The 20,081-nt window shown below is 35.7% G+C and overlaps 1 protein-coding gene across 1 annotated transcript in view; it reads right to left on the bottom strand.

Annotated features, from left to right (window-relative positions):
- LOC135714680 (uncharacterized) overlaps positions 1 to 2,485 on the bottom strand; it is a 44,856-nt gene extending 42,371 nt beyond the window's left edge. The window contains exon 1 of the mRNA XM_065238061.1: positions 2,035 to 2,485. Coding sequence (XP_065094133.1) covers positions 2,035 to 2,485 — 451 coding nt within the window. The remainder of the gene's footprint in view (positions 1 to 2,034) is intronic.
- Positions 2,486 to 20,081: the final 17,596 nt, after the last annotated feature.

Here is a 20,081-nt window from a genome sequence, read left to right as displayed (position 1 = left end):
AGTAGGTCCCATTTTCCGTATTAATCTATCATGACCAGATTTGAATACAAAGAAATCATGGAGGAGGTTATGCAGAAGAGAACATGCCTCTTATATGGCATTTTCAGCAAGACAACGATCTGAAACACACTTCTAAGTTTGTAAAGGAATGGTTTCGTGCAAACAAAGTGTCGGTTATTTTATGGCCTAGCCAATCTCTTGACATCAAACCCAGCAAAAATTTATGGGACGAGCTTAAAAGAAAGTTATCTGGTCAAGCATTTTCAAATAAGGATCAACTATGGACCACAGTTCAATCATACCAAAGGAAACTTTTCAGTGCTTGGTTGAGTCAATGCCAAGAAATATGAACAAGGTTCTACTTAACAATGGAGGGCACAGCGGTTACTAAGCGTCATTAGTCTGATAAAACTTGTACAGTTATTTTCAAGCTTTCTATACTATATTTTTATGCAACACACTTATTTCACTAACCAGGCATATTTTCTTTATGATTCTAATGAGTGTGTCATTTAATGTTTTATCTTTGAGTTTTCTCGTGCAATTACTTAATTTTTATTACACTATCAAATGCTTAACTTTAAAGTCAAATAAAATGAAGTTTAATGAAAACAACCAAAAATTTTGCATTTATGTTGACTACACCTATTTTAATGACCAGCAATCATGTATGTTACACTCACAACATTCACTGCGTACGTACTACACAATTTATTTCTAAATTATATCAATCATCACACTAAATGACTATTATAGGTGAAATGTCATAAAAAGCTTACCAATAATAAGTACAATTGATTGAATTTATTTTCTCGCTTCTTTCAAATGATTCTTATGTCATTTGGGCCGCTTGCATGTGTCGGTCTCAGGGCACGGAAATTTACATGCCTTTTTGGTAGTGTGCGTGACATGACCAATTAAACTATAGGAAAGGGAAACTTATATGCTTTCCAACAATATGGGAATATCAGAAATCGTTTTTAATTACCGGAGTTAAGTAAAGAATGGTGCATGCTTACATATTTTGATTATGTAAAAAAAAAAAAATACAAAAACTAAAACATCGTGAAAAAATACATATCTAACATATGGAACACACTTATTTCATATTAAACCACGACGTCGACGTCGACTACTATCAGCCATGAATAAACTAACCCTTGTTACTTTAATGGTCTACAATACTTACGGTCTTTAATAGTCAATAGTTAAGAGAGGACGTCATATAATAAACATGATTTCATTGGATGACTGCGCTAATGCTCTCAATTTCACTTCGAAGCAGAAACGCAGGCATTTTATTATGGAAAGTTGCTCATACTAAATTATTCAGATAAATATGTATACATTCACAGAAGAATTGTGAACAGAAATGCTGTCCGGGTGTATGATAAATCCAATATAACATTGGAGTAGGAATATAATCGTAACACAGCACGAACCATACGCTGAAACGAAAGAGGTACCTTACATAAATACTCATCATAGCATTTCAAGAATAAGCCGCTGTGTCTGGCATTATCCTGGTGTACACGATGGCACTCGTTCCTCGTCTCCCACTACAAAAGTACGACCACACAGATAAGATAGAATTACCCTTACTCCAATGTGTGTCATCCCCATTCCTGGGAATGGGAGCCACGTTCCGATTTCATTCGTCGAGTACCATCCACCAGTATGCTATAAACATTCATCTATTTTGTTATCGTGGTACCCCCACCAAATGCTGTCCTCAATAAGCACGGTGGTAAAAGGTAGAATAACTCCCTCTTCAGATGATTTGGAATGGGTCTTAAACTCATATATACACATATGAAAGGATATACGAATACAACCAGAAGACCTGATAGAACGGCAACGATTTATTCCCTATATATTAATATCAATATATGAAAAGGAATCTTCATCAACGGCAGCTCCGTGCAGTACAGGAAAAAAAAATCAATAAAATATACAACCATTTTATTTTCCACCCACAGATAAAATAAATTTAGCTTAATAATTTATTCAAATCATACACCCTTGCTCACTCACTCGCAGCAATAGCAGAGTAAAATGTTCGTTCAGTAGCAGCTTGGGGCGCATTGTGACGAGGAGCGAAAAACGGTTGAGCATAAAATACCATCATCAAGAGCGATTGCGTTTCGTTGCGGTGGCAGTGCCGGGCTGCTTTCAATCGAACGATTCCATCCGCTTGGTACAAACCGTGTCCTTGTGTGAGCACCCGGTCGAGGCGCTTATGACGGTTTCTCCATCCGTTCATCCGCAGATTGCAAGTGGTTGTCGCTGGGTTGCGGGTGAATGGGTGGTTGGCTGGCTGTCTATCGACTTCAAACACAACTCTCGCAAATGATGACGATTGTGGGTGGTGTGGAAATAAGGGCGAGAAAAGGTAACTGGCTTTGATACATGCGGTTGCGACCGAGCGAATAGCAAGGGGAGCTAACAGCGGATCATTCCCTGTTTGCTTCCATCCGCATCCCATCGTTTTTGTGACGTAAAAAGAAGATTCCATTTCATCGAGGGTAGAGCAACTCAGATAGCCAATAATGTTACAGGGATGATATGATACAATTTATTAAATATTTGACCGCATGCGTATTACGGATGTCCATCATGGCATCTTTTCCAGGACAAAAATCATCATGAAATCTTTTGCTGTGTACCACAACTGAAACTTAATAGGGGAAATGGCTCTAATGTTGGCCTATGGATCTAAGATTGGGCCCATCGCTAAAAATCTGCTATTTTTCAATTTTATCTAGGTGAACGCGTCATTGGGACGGTACTAATGGATATTTTTGGTCGCTATTGAAAATTAAGTCGATTGCTGAATTTATATATGGGTCGAAATTAGGGGCATTTAGGCCGACATCACATCCATTTTCCGTACTTATCCTTCTCTAAGGATATAAAGAAAAGATTTTGAGGTTTCCTATCTTTCAGGAAATTCCCATACACAGTTAAAAATTATGAAAATTAACAGTGATTCGATTTGAAATGCAATTGAATAAATGCTAACGTAATGCAACATCGCAGATAATTTTCAATCATATAAGACGCAAATAATAATTACATTACATCCAATTTAGTATTGGATCTATTTTTATACAGTTTTACCTTAATGGCTTAGCGGTGCCAGTGGTGTAGTGGTAAGCGTGATTGCCTCTCATCCTAGCAGGCCTGGGTTCAATCTCAGTCGGCGCCACCATCGCTAAAAATCTGCTATTTTTCAATTTTATCTAGGTGAACGCGTCATTGGGACGGTACTAATGGATATTTTTGGTCGCTATTGAAAATTAAGTCGATTGCTGAATTTATATATGCGTCGAAATTAGGGGCATTTAGGCCGACATCACATCCATTTTCCGTACTTATCCTTCTCTAAGGATATAAAGAAAAGATTTTGAGGTTTCCTATCTTTCAGGAAATTCCCATACACAGTTAAAAATTATGAAAATTAACAGTGATTCGATTTGAAATGCAATTGAATAAATGCTAACGTAATGCAACATCGCAGATAATTTTCAATCATATAAGACGCAAATAATAATTACATTACATCCAATTTAGTATTGGATCTATTTTTATACAGTTTTACCTTAATGGCTTAGCGGTGCCAGTGGTGTAGTGGTAAGCCTGATTGCCTCTCATCCTAGCAGGCCTGGGTTCAATCTCAGTCGGCGCCACCAGGATGTTCTGAGGCATAACATCTCTGATCTCTGATCAGGGAAGTAAAACCGTTGGTCCCCGGTTCATTAGTTGATGGGTCGATAGGTAGGGTCCAGGTGTGGGAGCTGCCTCCCTGGCGTCGGTAGTATTGGTGCTCAGCACGGAAAACAAGATCGACGGAAAACAAATCAAGGAAAAAAAAACCTTGATGGTTTAAATTTAAATGAAACACCATGTAATTTAATACAGCACATTCATTAAGATCATTAAAATTTTACATGTTATTAACGTGATAAACAGGACACCGTTTTTCACAGAAGTGTTGTTGTGAATCTTATTGGAAACAAAGTTAGTGAATAAATTTTAACAATGAAAAGTGCCCTATACCTTGTATTAATTCCAAATAATTCGAAAAAGCAGAATCTCAAAATAATTTTATTTCTTACCTTTAAGCACCATAATCAGCATAACATTACATGGAGATTTAATTTTACAGAAAAGACATGTAAATTTAATGGTGACAAATATCAACATGTAATTTTAAAATCTCATGTAAAAATAAATTATTTATCATGCGGTCTTTTTGTTACATCCAATCAGACAGAAAATTACACGTTTCGTTCGTACTGTGTAAATTGATCTTACTATGTCAACGGAAGCCGTGCCTAGGAGAGTAGTATGGGCATTCAACATATTGATATATGGGCTTGAATCTATGATTACATAATCCACCAACTGGTGAATTCTTAACTCAAAAAAATCATAGCAAGACATGATATATTTTTTGTATTACTTTTTACGTGATGAGCCTGATCCCACATTTTGTGTTCAAAATAATGTTTTGAAAATATAATATTCTAGGGTGGATCAAGAGATAAACTAGCCATATGGCTAAAAATCTCTATGATAAAAAAAAATCTAGGGTCGATCTAGAATTTATAACCTGGTTTTTTTTAAAGTTGAAAACAATAAAGGCATATTTTAAAATACAGAATTGCCAAAGCAGGAACAATGTAAACACACTTAGATATATTTCATAGTTACCGGAGGCGAACCAGCCCAAGGCTGAAAATCTCCTTAATAAAGAAAACCTAACCATATTTCATAGCAATTAAGGCTGGTTACACAGATAAAAATTCTGATTTTATTTTTAATGTAAACATTAAATCACGTAGATTTGTATTTCATTTCACGCAACCGAGCAACTTGCAAACAATGTTTTTTTACAAAGATGGGCTGTTGTGTACAATATTTGCTACAATGTATGAAATGTGTCAGAACTTTAAATGATATATAATGAAAACGTATGTGTGCATTTATGTGCATCATATAGAACAGAAATTTACACTGCTTTTTCAAATTATAGTTACTGTAGTAGCTGGAGCACCTAGCTTAAAAAATTAAATGTTTTTAATTTGAATTTGGAACAAATAAAGAGCCTAAAAACAAATAATTTAAAGAGAGCATCCTTTTCTGTTTTGTTGTCTAGGTTTATCCCGATTAAAATCGATGGCCTAGCATGGCTCCTAAATATGCTCGAGAAAATAATCAATGCACACAGAAGCAAGTACAAACTTGAAGAAAATGTGGTATGTGATCCAGATATTTTGAATGTTCTTGAAAAACTCTTTCAGACAGTACAAACCTTATATTGACGTTAAGAATGCTGCCATTGAAATTAAATTTTCTTATTTTTTTAACTTCTTGGAAGATGGATGTGTCATGGTTTGGTAAAAAATGTCCAGTTTTTAAACGAGTTTTCGTTTTCACCGTTTATTTAATTCTAGTAGGATTTTCTTGGAAAGAAAATAATTCAAGAAAAAAAAATAGTGGTTCTTACACTGGATATTTGTGTTTGCAATGAGAAAACCATAGATTTTATGTTTGAAAAACGTCAGTTTATTTTCCGGAAATATAGTCTTACTTATTGCCATACTCTGTATAGTCTTTTGTAGGAGTACCTACAGAGCGACTGTCCACAAACTACCCAAGTTACCATAGGCACGTTATTTCGCCTTTTTGGCTATATATAGCTGAACAACGGATATACTAGTATTTGTAAGTTCTGATGAGGCCCGTATATAGCCAAAGAGGCGAAATAACGTGCCTATGGTTACTTGGGTAGGAAGACAGTTTTCAGAAATTTGCTAAAACCTAGTTCTCCATGAATATATAGCCGGGAACCTCTCGTCGCACCGACTCACGAGGCAGATGAAAGTCTAACACCGATTAAATTCTGTAGAACAGCCTCTGTAGATCGATTAAAGCACACGGATCAGTGGTAATCAGAATGGTTACAAACAGCAGCACCATATTCTAAAGTACTAGGGAACAGTATATAGCGATCACTAAATCAGTCAATCTGCTGTTGTAGAAAAAGGCAAACATTTGAATCTTGAGTAAAAATTTAAAATCATTAATATAAGACAACGAGGTTCACAATGTTTTACGACACGAAAAACATGTCAAACTATTTATTGCAGCTCAAAATGATAAAATCAAATCTTTTGCTGTGTATTCATCGTGAACGCACGTACAATTAATACACATTAAAGGCCCTATCAAAAACCGACGCGTGACATCATTCAGCATCATTTGGAATACCCAATCCTTATCTCATAATAACAAAACGCCTTTCATTTCTGTTCTCGCCCTTATAATACCATCTATTACCAATATTTAACTTTCGCACCACCAGAGCTGTAACTATGGCCATCGGCAGTATTTTGACGTCCACCATACACACCCCCTTTCAACAGCATCATTACACTATCACTGAGTAAACAAAAATCTGCCAGTACAAAAGATAACATAAATTTATGATTAGAAAATTATTATGCTGCACGTGGCATTAATCACAGATCTTGCATTATGCTGTCGACGCCCTTGCCATCGTCTGCTACTGTTGCCAATACCGACCGTTCGATGTTCGTTTTGTAAGGACTTTTTATTCGACATTCCCGGAAAGCAAGCATAGTGGAATAATATTGTGTTAAACTAAATGCTTACATATGTCACAGTCACGTGATTATCATATTAAAAATAAATAAAAGGCTTTCGTTCACTGCTCACACCCTTACTATTTTCATGCAGTGCGAAAAATATTACAGTATCCTCCCATAACGAGGACTGCTTCAAAATGACAACAGAAGAAAGTAGGGGTGACATTTTTTTCCAGGCAGAAGAAGTCTTCTTGCAGTATTGAAGAAATTATGAAATGCGTACTTTGGATTGCAGGAATTTTTTTAATGTAAAATTTCTCATTTGAATTTAAATCTTCGAAAATAACAAATGACAGAGCAAAATAAGCTAGCACATTAATGCAATCCTCATCCTCATATCATATGGGTATCAACACGAAATAAAACCTTGACGCGTGCCAAGCGTCATCCTCAGACACAATATTTAGGAACGAAATCTAAACACAGTGCTCCTCATTATCGAAACCGTTCGGAATAAATCCGATGTGATCCTCGTATTGCAACACGGAATCGATTGCAATGAGATCAGAGATTTTTTTTCGTCCCTAGTAAAACCATCGACAAACGAATGCCTCTTAATCCGGAAGGGAGCGTGTGGCTTACACGTTATGTGTTAAATTGTCACATTGTCTTTTCTTGAATGCAGAGATTAATATCAATTTCAGTATTGCCCGAAATTTACGACACCGTGATAAAAATATTCATCTGTAATGGTGGGTAAAATTTTCTTATCTCATGAAATTTACATCTTTCTGGCGGTAGAACCCAAATCCCTGGAAATATTTTAAATTCCACTGCCGTCGCCGAAGGTATGACAGCACAAGTCTTCAGCTTTTCTTCCGGTAGGGAAGATAGGGGGAGTTATTTGCATATTTAAGGTCGCTCCTCACGTCCCGGGGGAAGAAAAAGTCGTCTCTATGGTCCTTACCTTGGAATGTTAAACCAACATTTTGACACAACACATTAAACATCATAAATGTCACCTTTATAAAATATGCAAACACGGTGCAATGAAAGGAAAACCGTCATCTTGGGGGCACCTCTACCAGGGAAACGAAGTGAGATATAATTTCTTTTAATTTTCTTCGGCAGAGAAATGTCACAGCCGTGAAATGGAAAATGTTCGTCCTCATTCCACAGGACCGGAAAAGATTTTCGACTTACAGGCGGATGAACGTTGTACTAACCTATTCAATTCGACGTGAAGTAATCTTATTTGATGCATATAATCTTTTTTGTCTGTTATGAATTTCAATAAGTTTCGTTCTTTTGATAAAAAATTTAAACGTGTTGCAAATACTCAAACTGAAGCATAAACGATTGACGTAGGTGGAGGAAACAGAGAACTTGTATTTTCTCCCCTTCCCTGAGTTGCGAATAGAAGGAGGATATGCGGATAATGAGACTTTCCAACATAGCGCTTTGCTGAAGCCATCGTTGTAGCAGAAAATATATAAAAGCAAGAGAAAGAAATCGATTAGGGATGAAAATCTATTTGATTAATTTATTTTCCTGATGTGAAAATTAAATTTAGAATTTATGTGTAGCAGTTTTGTGAATTGATATTAATTCTTCGTTCACTGTACACCGCCGTGCCATGGAATAATGTCACCGGATGATGGTGTTTTTGGTGCCATCCACCCAGTGGGGGTGATTGGATGAAACCGAAAAGCTGTGCCACCCACTGATGTGGAAAATTTCTGCTGTACTGTGTTGCTTTTTCTCTTGCTTATTTGCCGAGATGTAAATGGGTGGGTACAGGAAATGCTGCTCCTATTTGGCTTTTACGACGATAAACTCCTGCGGGTGGTACGGCGACGCTTCTCCAATATATCAATATATTGAATATAATTGAAATTTCATTAACATTTCTTCTCTCCACCATGACAATCGAAATACATGGATCGCAAGGGGATCCCATGTTTTTACGTTGATTTTAAATTATGTCAAGCGCTTATTGGAAACGGTTGTAAACTATAAATCTGAAACGAAAGTCTTCGGTATGTTTGATCCAACTGCAATGAGCATAACACTGACGTGGATAGTAAGATATAAAGTTGTTTAAACAGCTTATAAAAAACTCATATATCTTTTATGATATCCAGGGAGAACGAACTGTCAAGACCCTCAAGTCACTTATTATCTAATTATAAATTGAGGAAATTATTGAAAAAGTTTGAACAAGAAAAAAACAAAAATTCATGTTTCTTGTTCTTAATAAAAAAAATCCGTGCTTGCGCGGAACACTTGGCCTAACTTCTTCTACCTGACTTTGACGCACTTGAACGAGCTTTCACCTGTTCTCAACTTAGTGTTCTTGTTAATAACTTTTAACACAGAATTCAAATCAATTTGTGGTTTTTTCTGCATAGTTAATGCAGTTTAAGTCTCAGTTATATAAAATACTGTACAATGTATGAATTCCTGTTCCTGTTCTTTTCTCACACATTTTCCCATCCAATGTTTAATCTCCCTAAAATTTAGATCGGAAGGAGGCAAACCAGCCCAAGGCTGAAAACCTCCTTAATAAAGAAAACCTAGCAAAATAGATAAAATTTAGCACTGCAGCTAGGGGCCTCAATATAGATCGAAAGAGGAATGGAGAACAATGAGTTGTGATCCACAATACAAACTTGAATCAGCCTAGAGAGTATTTTTCAACCTACAGGCGTCCAAACGTCATTCAACTAATTGGTGGTTTAGCAAGTGAATTGCTAAGTGACCGACATATTTATTTGATTTGTTTGATATGCAGTTTTCACATGTTGTGGGTTTTGCAGACAGTACGGTACATCCAAAAGGGGGATAAAATAGGCAGTCGGAGTTGAATGAAAGGTACTTATTTCGCCGGAAAAAAACAATACTAAGGGTTTGATCATGTACTCCTTACCTTTTTTTTCATGACAATCGAAGCATTAAGTGATTTGCTAAAACTATCAAGAGGAACAAAAATAAGCAAAAAATGTGATGCCATCCTCTAAATGCATTCTGATTAAATTTGCAAGCAAGTGTTGTAAACTGTTATAATTAATACTGATTTAGATAATGTTAGTCTTCCGCAATAAATTAACAACAAATATTATTAGAATTAAAATAAAATTGTCAAATTGCAAACATTTTAAAAACATACGAAAATAAATACTTAGAACACACTTATTTTCGCCATAAGCATCAAACTCCTTAGGGTACCCGATTTACCCCTACCACTACTAATAACCATTTATGTTTCAAATCCTGGCAGAAAATATTTATTGACAGTCTATTTTTTTTTAAACATAATGATGGTCCATTCATAAAATAAAAAAAAAATCCTAGAGTACATAAGGTGTAAGCCTGATAAAACGAAGATTCATTGGATTCGAAAATTACCCCAAAATAACCTTCCTTATTTTGTAGTTCATTTTTATAAGCTGCAAAGGCATGATTTTATTTTTGACGGGGAAGGTCATGTTTTTTTCATGTAACTGGATTCACGATAACTTACATGCTACTTGGAGTGTTTTGTAATTCAAAGCTTGAATTCATTTTTCACGTGATAATGTTAGATTGTATTTTTTTATACTGAAAAAATAAACTTCCTTAATTAGGTTAAAATTATATGAACAGTTTTTCACAGAACAAAACATTCACACCTATTCACGTGCACCGGCGTTGTAATTTGTATGACGCACTGCAATATGCACGTAATTTGTATGATAAGCGTATCCTTTCAGATTGCTTCCATCGGATACATTGTAGATGCTCTACAAGTACTGCCGTGACAAAAAAAAGCAATGAATTTTCCTTGAAAACAAACACAATTCCAATAGGCTTCCATCATGCATAAATTAACTTTGTGCATAATTAATTACAAGCATATATTAATTGATATAATTAGTCACGATTTATGGCAAACATTTTATTACAGATACACCGATAATATCGTTGCCTCCTTGTCATTCACGGACAGTACTGGTTAATTCTTTCTCGCTTACCATCGTCTTCCCCTCGGTCCACGGTGCTTGTTCCGCTATCTTTGCGTACGTGTATGCACCACACAAAGTTTTGAGTCCGTAGAGTCTATGCAAAAGTTGAAGCAGAAAAAAAAAATCAGACAAACAAGGTAGATTTATCGAAGTAGCGCGAATAGCAACGAAGTCCTCCGTTGTGTGCATTTAACATTTTATTTCAGCCGTTTTATCAGTTCATATCAGGCCAATTTCACAAACGGCGTCGTCGTGCTGGAAGAGTTTAGCCATCAGATTGCAAACGTTCAACTTTAACTACACATAGCAACCGAAAGTAGCTACAGCACAACGCACGTGAAGAAGAAGCAGCAAGAGGAAAAACCAGATAATGTAATGCACATATTTGCGCAATATCATTGACTTACCATCTAAATATTTTTGTCTAAATACGAATTAGCTACAAATCTGTTTTCTGTTTAATTATCATAAAATTCGAATTCACCGTACATAAGTAGCCGCTGGTGAAGATGGAAGACATGCACACCGGTGGTTAAGGCAAAGTAAGTTTATCAATTTTGATCGATGTTCGCCGTGAGCAGCATTTTTTTCTTACCTGAACAGCTCCGGTGTCTCTTGCTTCGTTGGTTGACTTGACACGTATCATTGCTGAATGATCAACTACGATTCTTCTGTAAATATTTCTTGGTTGCTCTAATTTTTCCCATGCTTCAAGCAGGTGTACATAATTCAGCAACATTCTCAGTTCCATTTCCAATTTGTGTTCGAATGTAAACACTGTGAATAATAGAAAAAATCTGCCAATCCCATGTTCCATGAATGGACTGGATCCGGTCGGCCTGAATATCACTTGACAGATAAATTTACATATCAATACTATGAAATGAAAATTGATTTAATAGCTTATTATTATTAATTTTATTTCCCAACAGCACCAATGACTGTGCCGGTTTGCGAGGCATGGCAAAAGTGCAAAAATGCCAGTCAGGGCAAGCAATCCACACAAAAAGCCACGCCAACCAAGAGCGAGTAAACAACATCGTTCCGGAGTGCAAAGCAACAAGCGATGGAATACGTCGAAAAATTAAAATGGTGTAAATAATAATAACCGTTTTAATCAATCGATTTATATTTTATGTATGTGCGCGCCTGAGAGAATCGTATTATATGTTCATTCATAATTGCAGGAAGTTGTAATAAAGAATGCAATTTTCGAGTGCACGAGTTGCTCTGGACGGCTTTGTTCGCCAATGGCAATGCCAAGCATAGCGTGGAAACAGAGTTGAATCAGGAGAAGAGACGGATGGAGGAACAAAGGGTGATTCGTTGTTGCCCATCCCTAAAGTGACGTTTGACGTATGGCATGGGTTGTCTTGATTTGCAGTTGAAACAATTTGAATTAAACAGATCAAGTATGTCTACACGCAGATCGAATAATGGGATCTGGTGGATATGGTTGTTAGTAAAAACCGTTCATTTTAAAAAGTGGACACTTCACGACTTTTTTATGATTCTTGTACTTTAGATTTCCCACGATTTTTCCAAGCGTTTTTGACATGTATGTTTTTTATTAACGTCTATAACATTATTTAACTGCAGTATGAAGCTTTAGAGGCCTTCATTTAGATGAAAACATCCCCAAACGCAATGTGGGTATTGGAAAGTTTGACAGATGTTAAAAACTGATGACATGTCGTCATTTTTTTCCTCTGTTCGGGACCTAACACCACTGCGACCAGTAATTTGATCTATTGTAGTATATCCCGTGTCCTTAGTTTAGGACATGTCGTATTACTCCATCACTATTGAGAAATGATAAAGTATTCGATTTTTTTACAGCTGTCATTCTTGCATTTATCGCAAGGATCCGACTCTAATTGAAAGGTCCCGCTATTTATACCCTTCGGAGTGTTGACAAACTTTCCAAAGGCACGCCTTTTTGTAAGTCAAAATTGGTTTTCTTAGCAATTATAGAATGACACCGATAATGACCATGGAACAGAACCATAGTCTTAACCACTATAAATTAGGGAACAACGAATAGAAGATTAGGAATCACATAGGTGAATTTCATTTAATTCATTTTCAATTTGTTTCAAGATCATCCTCGGTCCAGGCAACCCGAGGACTTATCACTATCAACAAGACATAAAAAGTAACAAGGACTAAGATGTGTTCCTTTGATTACTGAAAAATCCTGGAATCGGTGGTAGATCTTACATCCCGTAACGTACCACGAAAAGGTAATCTACCCACTTTACGGGGTGAATCACACTAAATGGTAGTAACTTTTTTACCATGTGAGCAAATAACAGCGAACAACCCATAATAACTTATATTTCAAACGCGTAATTTGTATAAAGGTGCTTTATTCCGAGGTTCAGTCAAGAGAACAGCATGTTCTCAAATAAATTGAAAAGTTGCATAATGCAACGTTTTGCTAATTTTTACTTATTTTTTTTTTTCCTTCTTTGTTCACTTTGATGGAATTTCAAAGAGTGAAAGAAATTATTGTTTTTGATGCGTTTGAAAGATGTGAAGTTACATGTGCTTTTGAGGATGTAGATGAGCCGTTTTCAACAAGGATTAAAGAATCTGCACTGATTCCAATTTATTTGGTATCATGTTTCAAAAGTTACAGCTATGTATGTGTGATACACATGTTACTGGGTGTTTGGTACCTAAGTATGCAAGGTACTTTCTAATTCTACGTTCATCCTAGCCGCTTGTAGAGAATATTTGTCTCGGTAATAAAAACCGATACTTAAAAAGCTGCATAGTATAGCAGTGCATACGCATATATCTTCAATCAGCTACTAACAGCAAGCAGTGTGAGTCTTTATCTGGTGAAATTGTTTGAAGGACAGTGATTCAGTGCTGAAATACAAAGTTTCGTTTTATTAATGTAAGCTTGCTATTCAATATATATTTAATACTGTTGGCAAACATACATCGTGTAATTTCTTCTAGATGTTCTTTTTCAGCGTTCACCAGTACAAGGATATGGATAACCGGTTCGTTATGACCAAATCTATTCAACCCTTAAATGAAGATAACAAGTGTACACATAAGGATCTGCAAATTCTAACGGAAAGTACAAAGCAGAACTTGAAAACAATTGGATATTCCGGAGATTCAATGAATCCCAATTTACGCATTTACGGATCTTGTCTTCTACAACTTGATAGGCAATCTAAAATAGGTGAAGATTAAAACATCTAAAATAAGTAATTATGTGACAATAATCAAATTAAAAAAAAAATTTGCTTTATTGAATACATTTTTATTTATAAAATGAATAACCTAATAATGAAGTACTATATGCGAACGATATTACAATCATATTATATATGGTTCAGACGAGAACACACAAAGGTTATGAAGCACTTCCTATGATTTTTTTAGTCCAGCGTGGTTTTCATGTTAATACTAGCTAGCCGTACTCATTTGGCCTCAGCCAAAAAATAAAAATACACTTTTCCCATACGGCCTTTTATTAATAATTCATTATCTCGTTACTTATGCGTCTGATTGAAAAACTGTAAACTACAAGTTTCAAGGAAATTAATTGCATTTTACTATAAAAATATTCTCAAGATTAAAAACTCTCGAATAATATGCCAAAAAGAGAGAAATTTAAGCATTATGTGCGTTTTCGTTGTAAATTTAATGTATTTTATTATTGAAACTATTTTAACAATAACTGCAGGCAGTATTTTCAAAAATACTCCGTTTTCAAATTATCATTACTTTTTTAACGAAAACACACAATCAGTAGTTAACACGTTATCTGAGCTTCAATTATATACAGGTATATATTTTGTTTACAAATATGCAATTTGAGATATTTCAAGTTTTTTTTAAAGAAAATACACTTTATTTTAAAGTATATTTTTTTTTGAAAGGCATAGTACTGCTCCATAACTTTGCCAAGGACACCATTTTGATCAAACAATTCGTTCTCAAGATAGGTATTTTTGAATTAATGTGTATAATTTTTGCATAAGCCCTTTTCAAAAGTTCTTTGCGTACAATAATAAGGAACCAAATATGTAAAGTGGCATGTTGGGCAATAACAAACAATTGTGCAAAATTTCAACTTAATCGGTAAGATTTTTAGCGATGGGCCCAATCTTAGATCCATATGCCAAAATGAGAGCCATTTCCCTATGTCTTGAAAACAAATTGAAAAAAAAAATACTATTAGCTGATGTTACGTAAGCGGCGTCAGTGATGTAGTGGTAAGCGTAACTGCTTCTTATTCCAAAGGGCCTTGGTTCGATCCCATTCGGCACCGTCGGGATTTTCTGTGGGTCCTCGATACATGAGTTGATGGAATTTGGGTCGATAGGAAGGGCCCAGGTTTGGGAGCTGCCTTCCTGGCGTCGGTAGCGTTGGTACTCAGTACGGAAAACAAGATCGGCGGAAAAGAAAACAAGGAGAAAAAACGCTGGTATTACGCGAAGAATTAAAATATTGCTTTAATTTGGTTTTTGTCATTGTAAAATCTATGTTATCGCAGTGCTTATTGTATGTGTCCATCAGTTGGTTCAAGGGTCCAAATTCGGCATAATTCGTACTATGGTGGATTGTAGCAAATATATTTCTTTTTCGTAAATGGCCCAGCGCTGCCCTGGTATCTGGAGCATTCTAGTTCAATTTTATTCATCATTATGAATTTTAGCCCAGAATTAATGAGCATTATACAACATGCAGCTTGAAAAATGTTCATCAGCCATTTTAAAAAGCAAGCTTAGAAAGTTTGGGCAGGCCTGGCATAGATGGTATGTATAAATTTAAGGATGACAATTCTATTGAATCAATGCGATATGATACGATATCGTTTACAAATGAAATCATAGCAAACTTACGACGCTACATCGAGCTGTATAAGATGGCAGAGGAAATACAGTCCAAACTAACTTGTGGAGTGCATACAATAACTGCTTTTGAACGGGCTCTATTCTTTCTTCGTGTGTGATTAAAAAACGAAACCTTACATAAGCAATGTACAATGTTTTTATCGTTTACGGATCGTGAAAGTTATAGTAGTGTTATAGTGTTAATAAATGTGTTTAATGATCGGTGAAAGAAAACTTTGAGTCTAAGATAACACCTAGATCCCTGACTCTATCACACTTTTCTATATTCTGGTTTTCAGTTGTAATTGTTATATCGGGTATGTTTCGTTTTCTGCTAAAGGTAAGTTACATTTTTGAATTTAATTGTAGCAGGTTTTTGTGACACCAAGTATGAAATTTCTGTATTTCCTCTTTGAATGTGTTAATGCCTTCGGCATATTTTGACGTAGAACTACGTCTTTGTCGACTATACTGGGGTGCATATCAAAAAATATGTGTGATGAAATAGTGTTAGGTTTTGAACGCTTGTAATGTTGCCATTTATAGATGAAAATAAAATCCAAATACGCCAATGGATAGGATATTACACTACAAATCTGGTGAAATAAATATTTTTTTAAATTTTCAACAAAACACATTTGAAAACCAATTTCCAATGATAATTTTATCTCTGTTTTCATGAAACAAACGATTTTCCCTAACCCAGTCGTCATAATCGAGTACCATTTAGTTGTACATCGTTCTGCTTGAACCTGAAAAAATATAAAACAGCGCTGCTGTCGTGCTTTTGCTCATTACCGCTTCGGACGGCGTGGCAGTTGGTCCTGTAACAAGCAGGAGCAAGTCAGCGGCTAAAGGTGGACGGTGTGATCACCTTTCACAATCAGGAATGAGCCTTGGGTCCCGTTTCACTAAACCGAAACGCGGAAAAGTTATAAGTGCCAAACAAACCAAGGAAAAAATGTGAACCATAACCGAAATATTGAAATATTTGAAAATTTTAAGATAAAGTATAATAGTCAAAAATGCATGACAAACATCAATTTTGCGTGGTTCTACGTCATACTGCGGTCGTATATAGGACACAACCCTTTAATTTTTTTTATTTAAAAGAAATGTTAATGTATTTTTCCTTTATTTAACATCGGTCTCTGTTCCGCAATCTAGTGGCAATCACCGACGGACATTGATTGCCATCCACTGATGGCAATCGAATGTGCAGGTAGGCAGCTTCCACACCTGCGTTTGATATCGCACCCATTCAACACACATGGGCCGGGACCAACGGCTTTACTTTACTTTACGTGACCAGAGATTGGTATGCTTCAGAAAAATCCCACTGAACTCAGCTGAGATTGCTACCAGACCCATTGGGATGAGAAAGCAGTCACGTTTACCACTACATCACCGGCGAAGGCTAGTTTAATGTCTAGATTAAAACTTGCAATTTCTTTATAATGAAAGAGATGTCATTGCCGAATAGAATAAATAAAGGGTTTGTAGGTTTGGTTAGGTAGGTTTGGAAATTGCAACTATTGTATACCCCTACCACGATATGTGCTCCTGTCATCGTCGACTTGACGATCTCGAGGGGACACGGGTGGGGTAGGTGTTGCTACTGTACCTTTCGACCATTGACAGTAATTGATGGAATGCTCCCATCCAGAGTTATGTACTTTGACTATATGTTTTTAGTACTACTTCTACGTGAAGTCAACGATTTACATAGTTGAAGATGCTAATTTCAAATAACAGACTGTAGTGGTAATTTTTATACGATAGATGGAGTAGATGAAAGCATAGAGTTGATAGTTCCGTTAGGGTACACCCGTGTCCCCTCGAGATCGTCAAGTCGACGATGACAGGAGCACATATCGTGGTAGGGGTAAACAATAGTTGCAATTTCCAAACCTACGACTGGATGCCTTCCTTCAAATAACAATTGAAGTGCGGTAAAAGTCGGTAGAACTGTTTCAAACACACAGTTGGTACTTGAACGGGTCGGTTTTCATCTCTTTTTGCCAGTGGTGGCGGGGGGGGGGGACACCCCTCACCATCCCTCTCCAAAGGGGGAGTTTGGTAAAGAGAGATGAAAAAACCGATTTGTACCTTCCTTAAAAGTTGTCCTAGTTCGCTATTCTAATATTTATATACAATCTTCACACTGCCGTACTCTAACGGAACTATCAACTCTATGCTTTCATCTACTCCATCTATCGTATAAAAATTACCACTACAGTCTGTTATTTGAAATTAGCATCTTCAACTATGTAAATCGTTGACTTCACGTAGAAGTAATACTAAAAACATATAGTCAAAGTACTTTAGTAAGAAACTGACTTGGCACAAACCACTTCAAGTTTATATGGGAATTACTATGGGAAAACTAATGTTTTTGTTCATATGTATCTAACAATTCATCACAACTGTATGGTTTTAAAAATGATAGCAGTGATTGTAGCAAATTTCCTCAGCTACAACTTTATTGAAAACCACTTTTCAATCAAATGTAAGGAACAAAAGTTATTAATGATACAAGTCACTGATGTCTTATGATTATGCTCATTCAACTGTTCAGCAGGCAACATTGGTGTTTCTGGTGCGAAGAATAGATCACAAATATCATGGCTACTATGTCACCACGCTAACTTGAAAGTACCCATTAATGGTTGAAAAAGGCCCATTTTGAAGAAAAGTTGCTTAACTCATTAAATGAGTAAATTTTTTACCCATTAATGAGTATCTGTTACCCATTAATGAGTCATTGTTAATCATTAATGGGTAACAGATACTCATTAATGGGTAAAATTGTTTAATCATTAATGAGTTAAGCCACTTTTCTTCAAAATGGGTATTTTTTTACTCATTAATGAGTACTTTCAAGTTAGCGTGCACAGCAAAATACAGTGTTGCCCACAGTGCTGCTTGATCATGCCATAAGATTATCAATCTCTTAAACAATTAATAACAATTTAATTTGACATTTGGCTGAAAAACGATATTCCGCAAAGTTGTAGCTTAGAAAATTTCCCGTAAGAATAGTTATAGAAATTTTGGAAAAAGCAATATTAAAAATGGGTATAAGACAATGAACAAAAAGTTTGGTTTTCCCATAGTAATTTCCATATAAACTTCGAATAGTTTGTGCCAAGTCAGTTTCTTACCAAATGAGTTTAAATTTTGGGAGGCTAATCAGGACCTGATTTGAAACCGTTTGAGCACTGTGGAGCAAAAAGTCAAATCTCTTGGTGAACGAAATCAAACACCACTTCAACTCCATATTGTTTGCTAGCGAACTTAAAAGAATCATAGAAAAAACGTTGTCAGATGTATTACCTGCAAATACGAAGTTTAAACGAATAACTTAGATGAGTGGATATTTTTAATGGTGAATAAATATCAATAACTGAATAAATAAAACTTACCTTTTTTGGAACCTAAACGTTCCAATTACAAAGGTAAAAAAAGATTGAATTAAACAGAAACAAGAAAGATGGCAGCATTGCATATAGGCTTTTCCGCTCAGGGGTGTAAACAAAATGTCATACCATGTGGTCCGGCAGTGTGAATGTTTTGTCTACGAAATTCTTATACACGTGCATGTGTGGCATCACATTTGCTGTTGTATTGAAAAGTGAAAGAATACACAGCAAAAAATAAATTTTAGTATTACATCCAAGAGGATGCACTTCAGTCATGTCGAAAATCTCATGTAATTTTTAAGGCCACAAAAATAAACAAAAGCAGTGAAAGCAGCGTAATGCCAGTTCATACACTGTATTAATGATATTTTTGTCCTTTTAGGCAAGTAATATTACACCATATTTTTGACACGATTGAAGTGCATTCACTTTGATGTGATATCAAAATTAATTTTTTGCTGTGTAAAAGAGATGGTAGATTTTGCTCACCATACCAGTTGATATTTATGATGGACAGTGACGCACACTACCAATACTTTTAGAAAGTGATGATTTAGGAATACACGAAGAAGAAGAATCAATAGCAAATCGAGTGATGGTTAGTTGCCTCTTAAATAGAATCGTGGGTTTGTCAATTCCCTCAAACGCCTTGCTGAAATCTGTTTACAAAGACAGCAAAAAATAAATTTTAAAATTACATCCACGAGGATGCACTTCAATCATGTCGAAAATCTCTTGTATTTTATATGGCCACAAACATAAACAAATGCAGTGAAAGCAGCGTAATTTCAGTTCATGCTCTGTATTAATGATAATTTTGTTCTTTTTGGCAAGTAATATTACACCATATTTTGACACGATTGAAGTGCATCCTCTTTGATGTGATATCAAAATTATTTTTTTGCTGTGAAACTTCTACATAATTTCCGTTATCCATTGCATTCAAGGAATAATCAATTGATTTGTGCAAATTCGTAGTTGTTGAACAGTAGTTATTATGTTTTTAATTTGAATTACTTAATACAATTGCCTCGAAAAGTTTCGAGATGCAAGAGATAATGGTTATACCACGATAATAACGTATATCAGATTTTTTACGTAGCGGCGCCAGTGGTGTAGTGGTAAGCGTGACTACCTCTCAAAATTTTCTGAGGCATAAAATCTCTGCGGAAGGGAAGT

This window comes from Ochlerotatus camptorhynchus, unplaced genomic scaffold, assembly GCF_037179485.1.
Source record: "Ochlerotatus camptorhynchus isolate MF236.1 unplaced genomic scaffold, CSIRO-AGI_Acam_v1.1 ptg000692l, whole genome shotgun sequence".
NCBI lineage: Eukaryota > Metazoa > Arthropoda > Insecta > Diptera > Culicidae > Ochlerotatus > Ochlerotatus camptorhynchus.
This window is presented reverse-complemented; position numbering and strand designations above follow the sequence as displayed.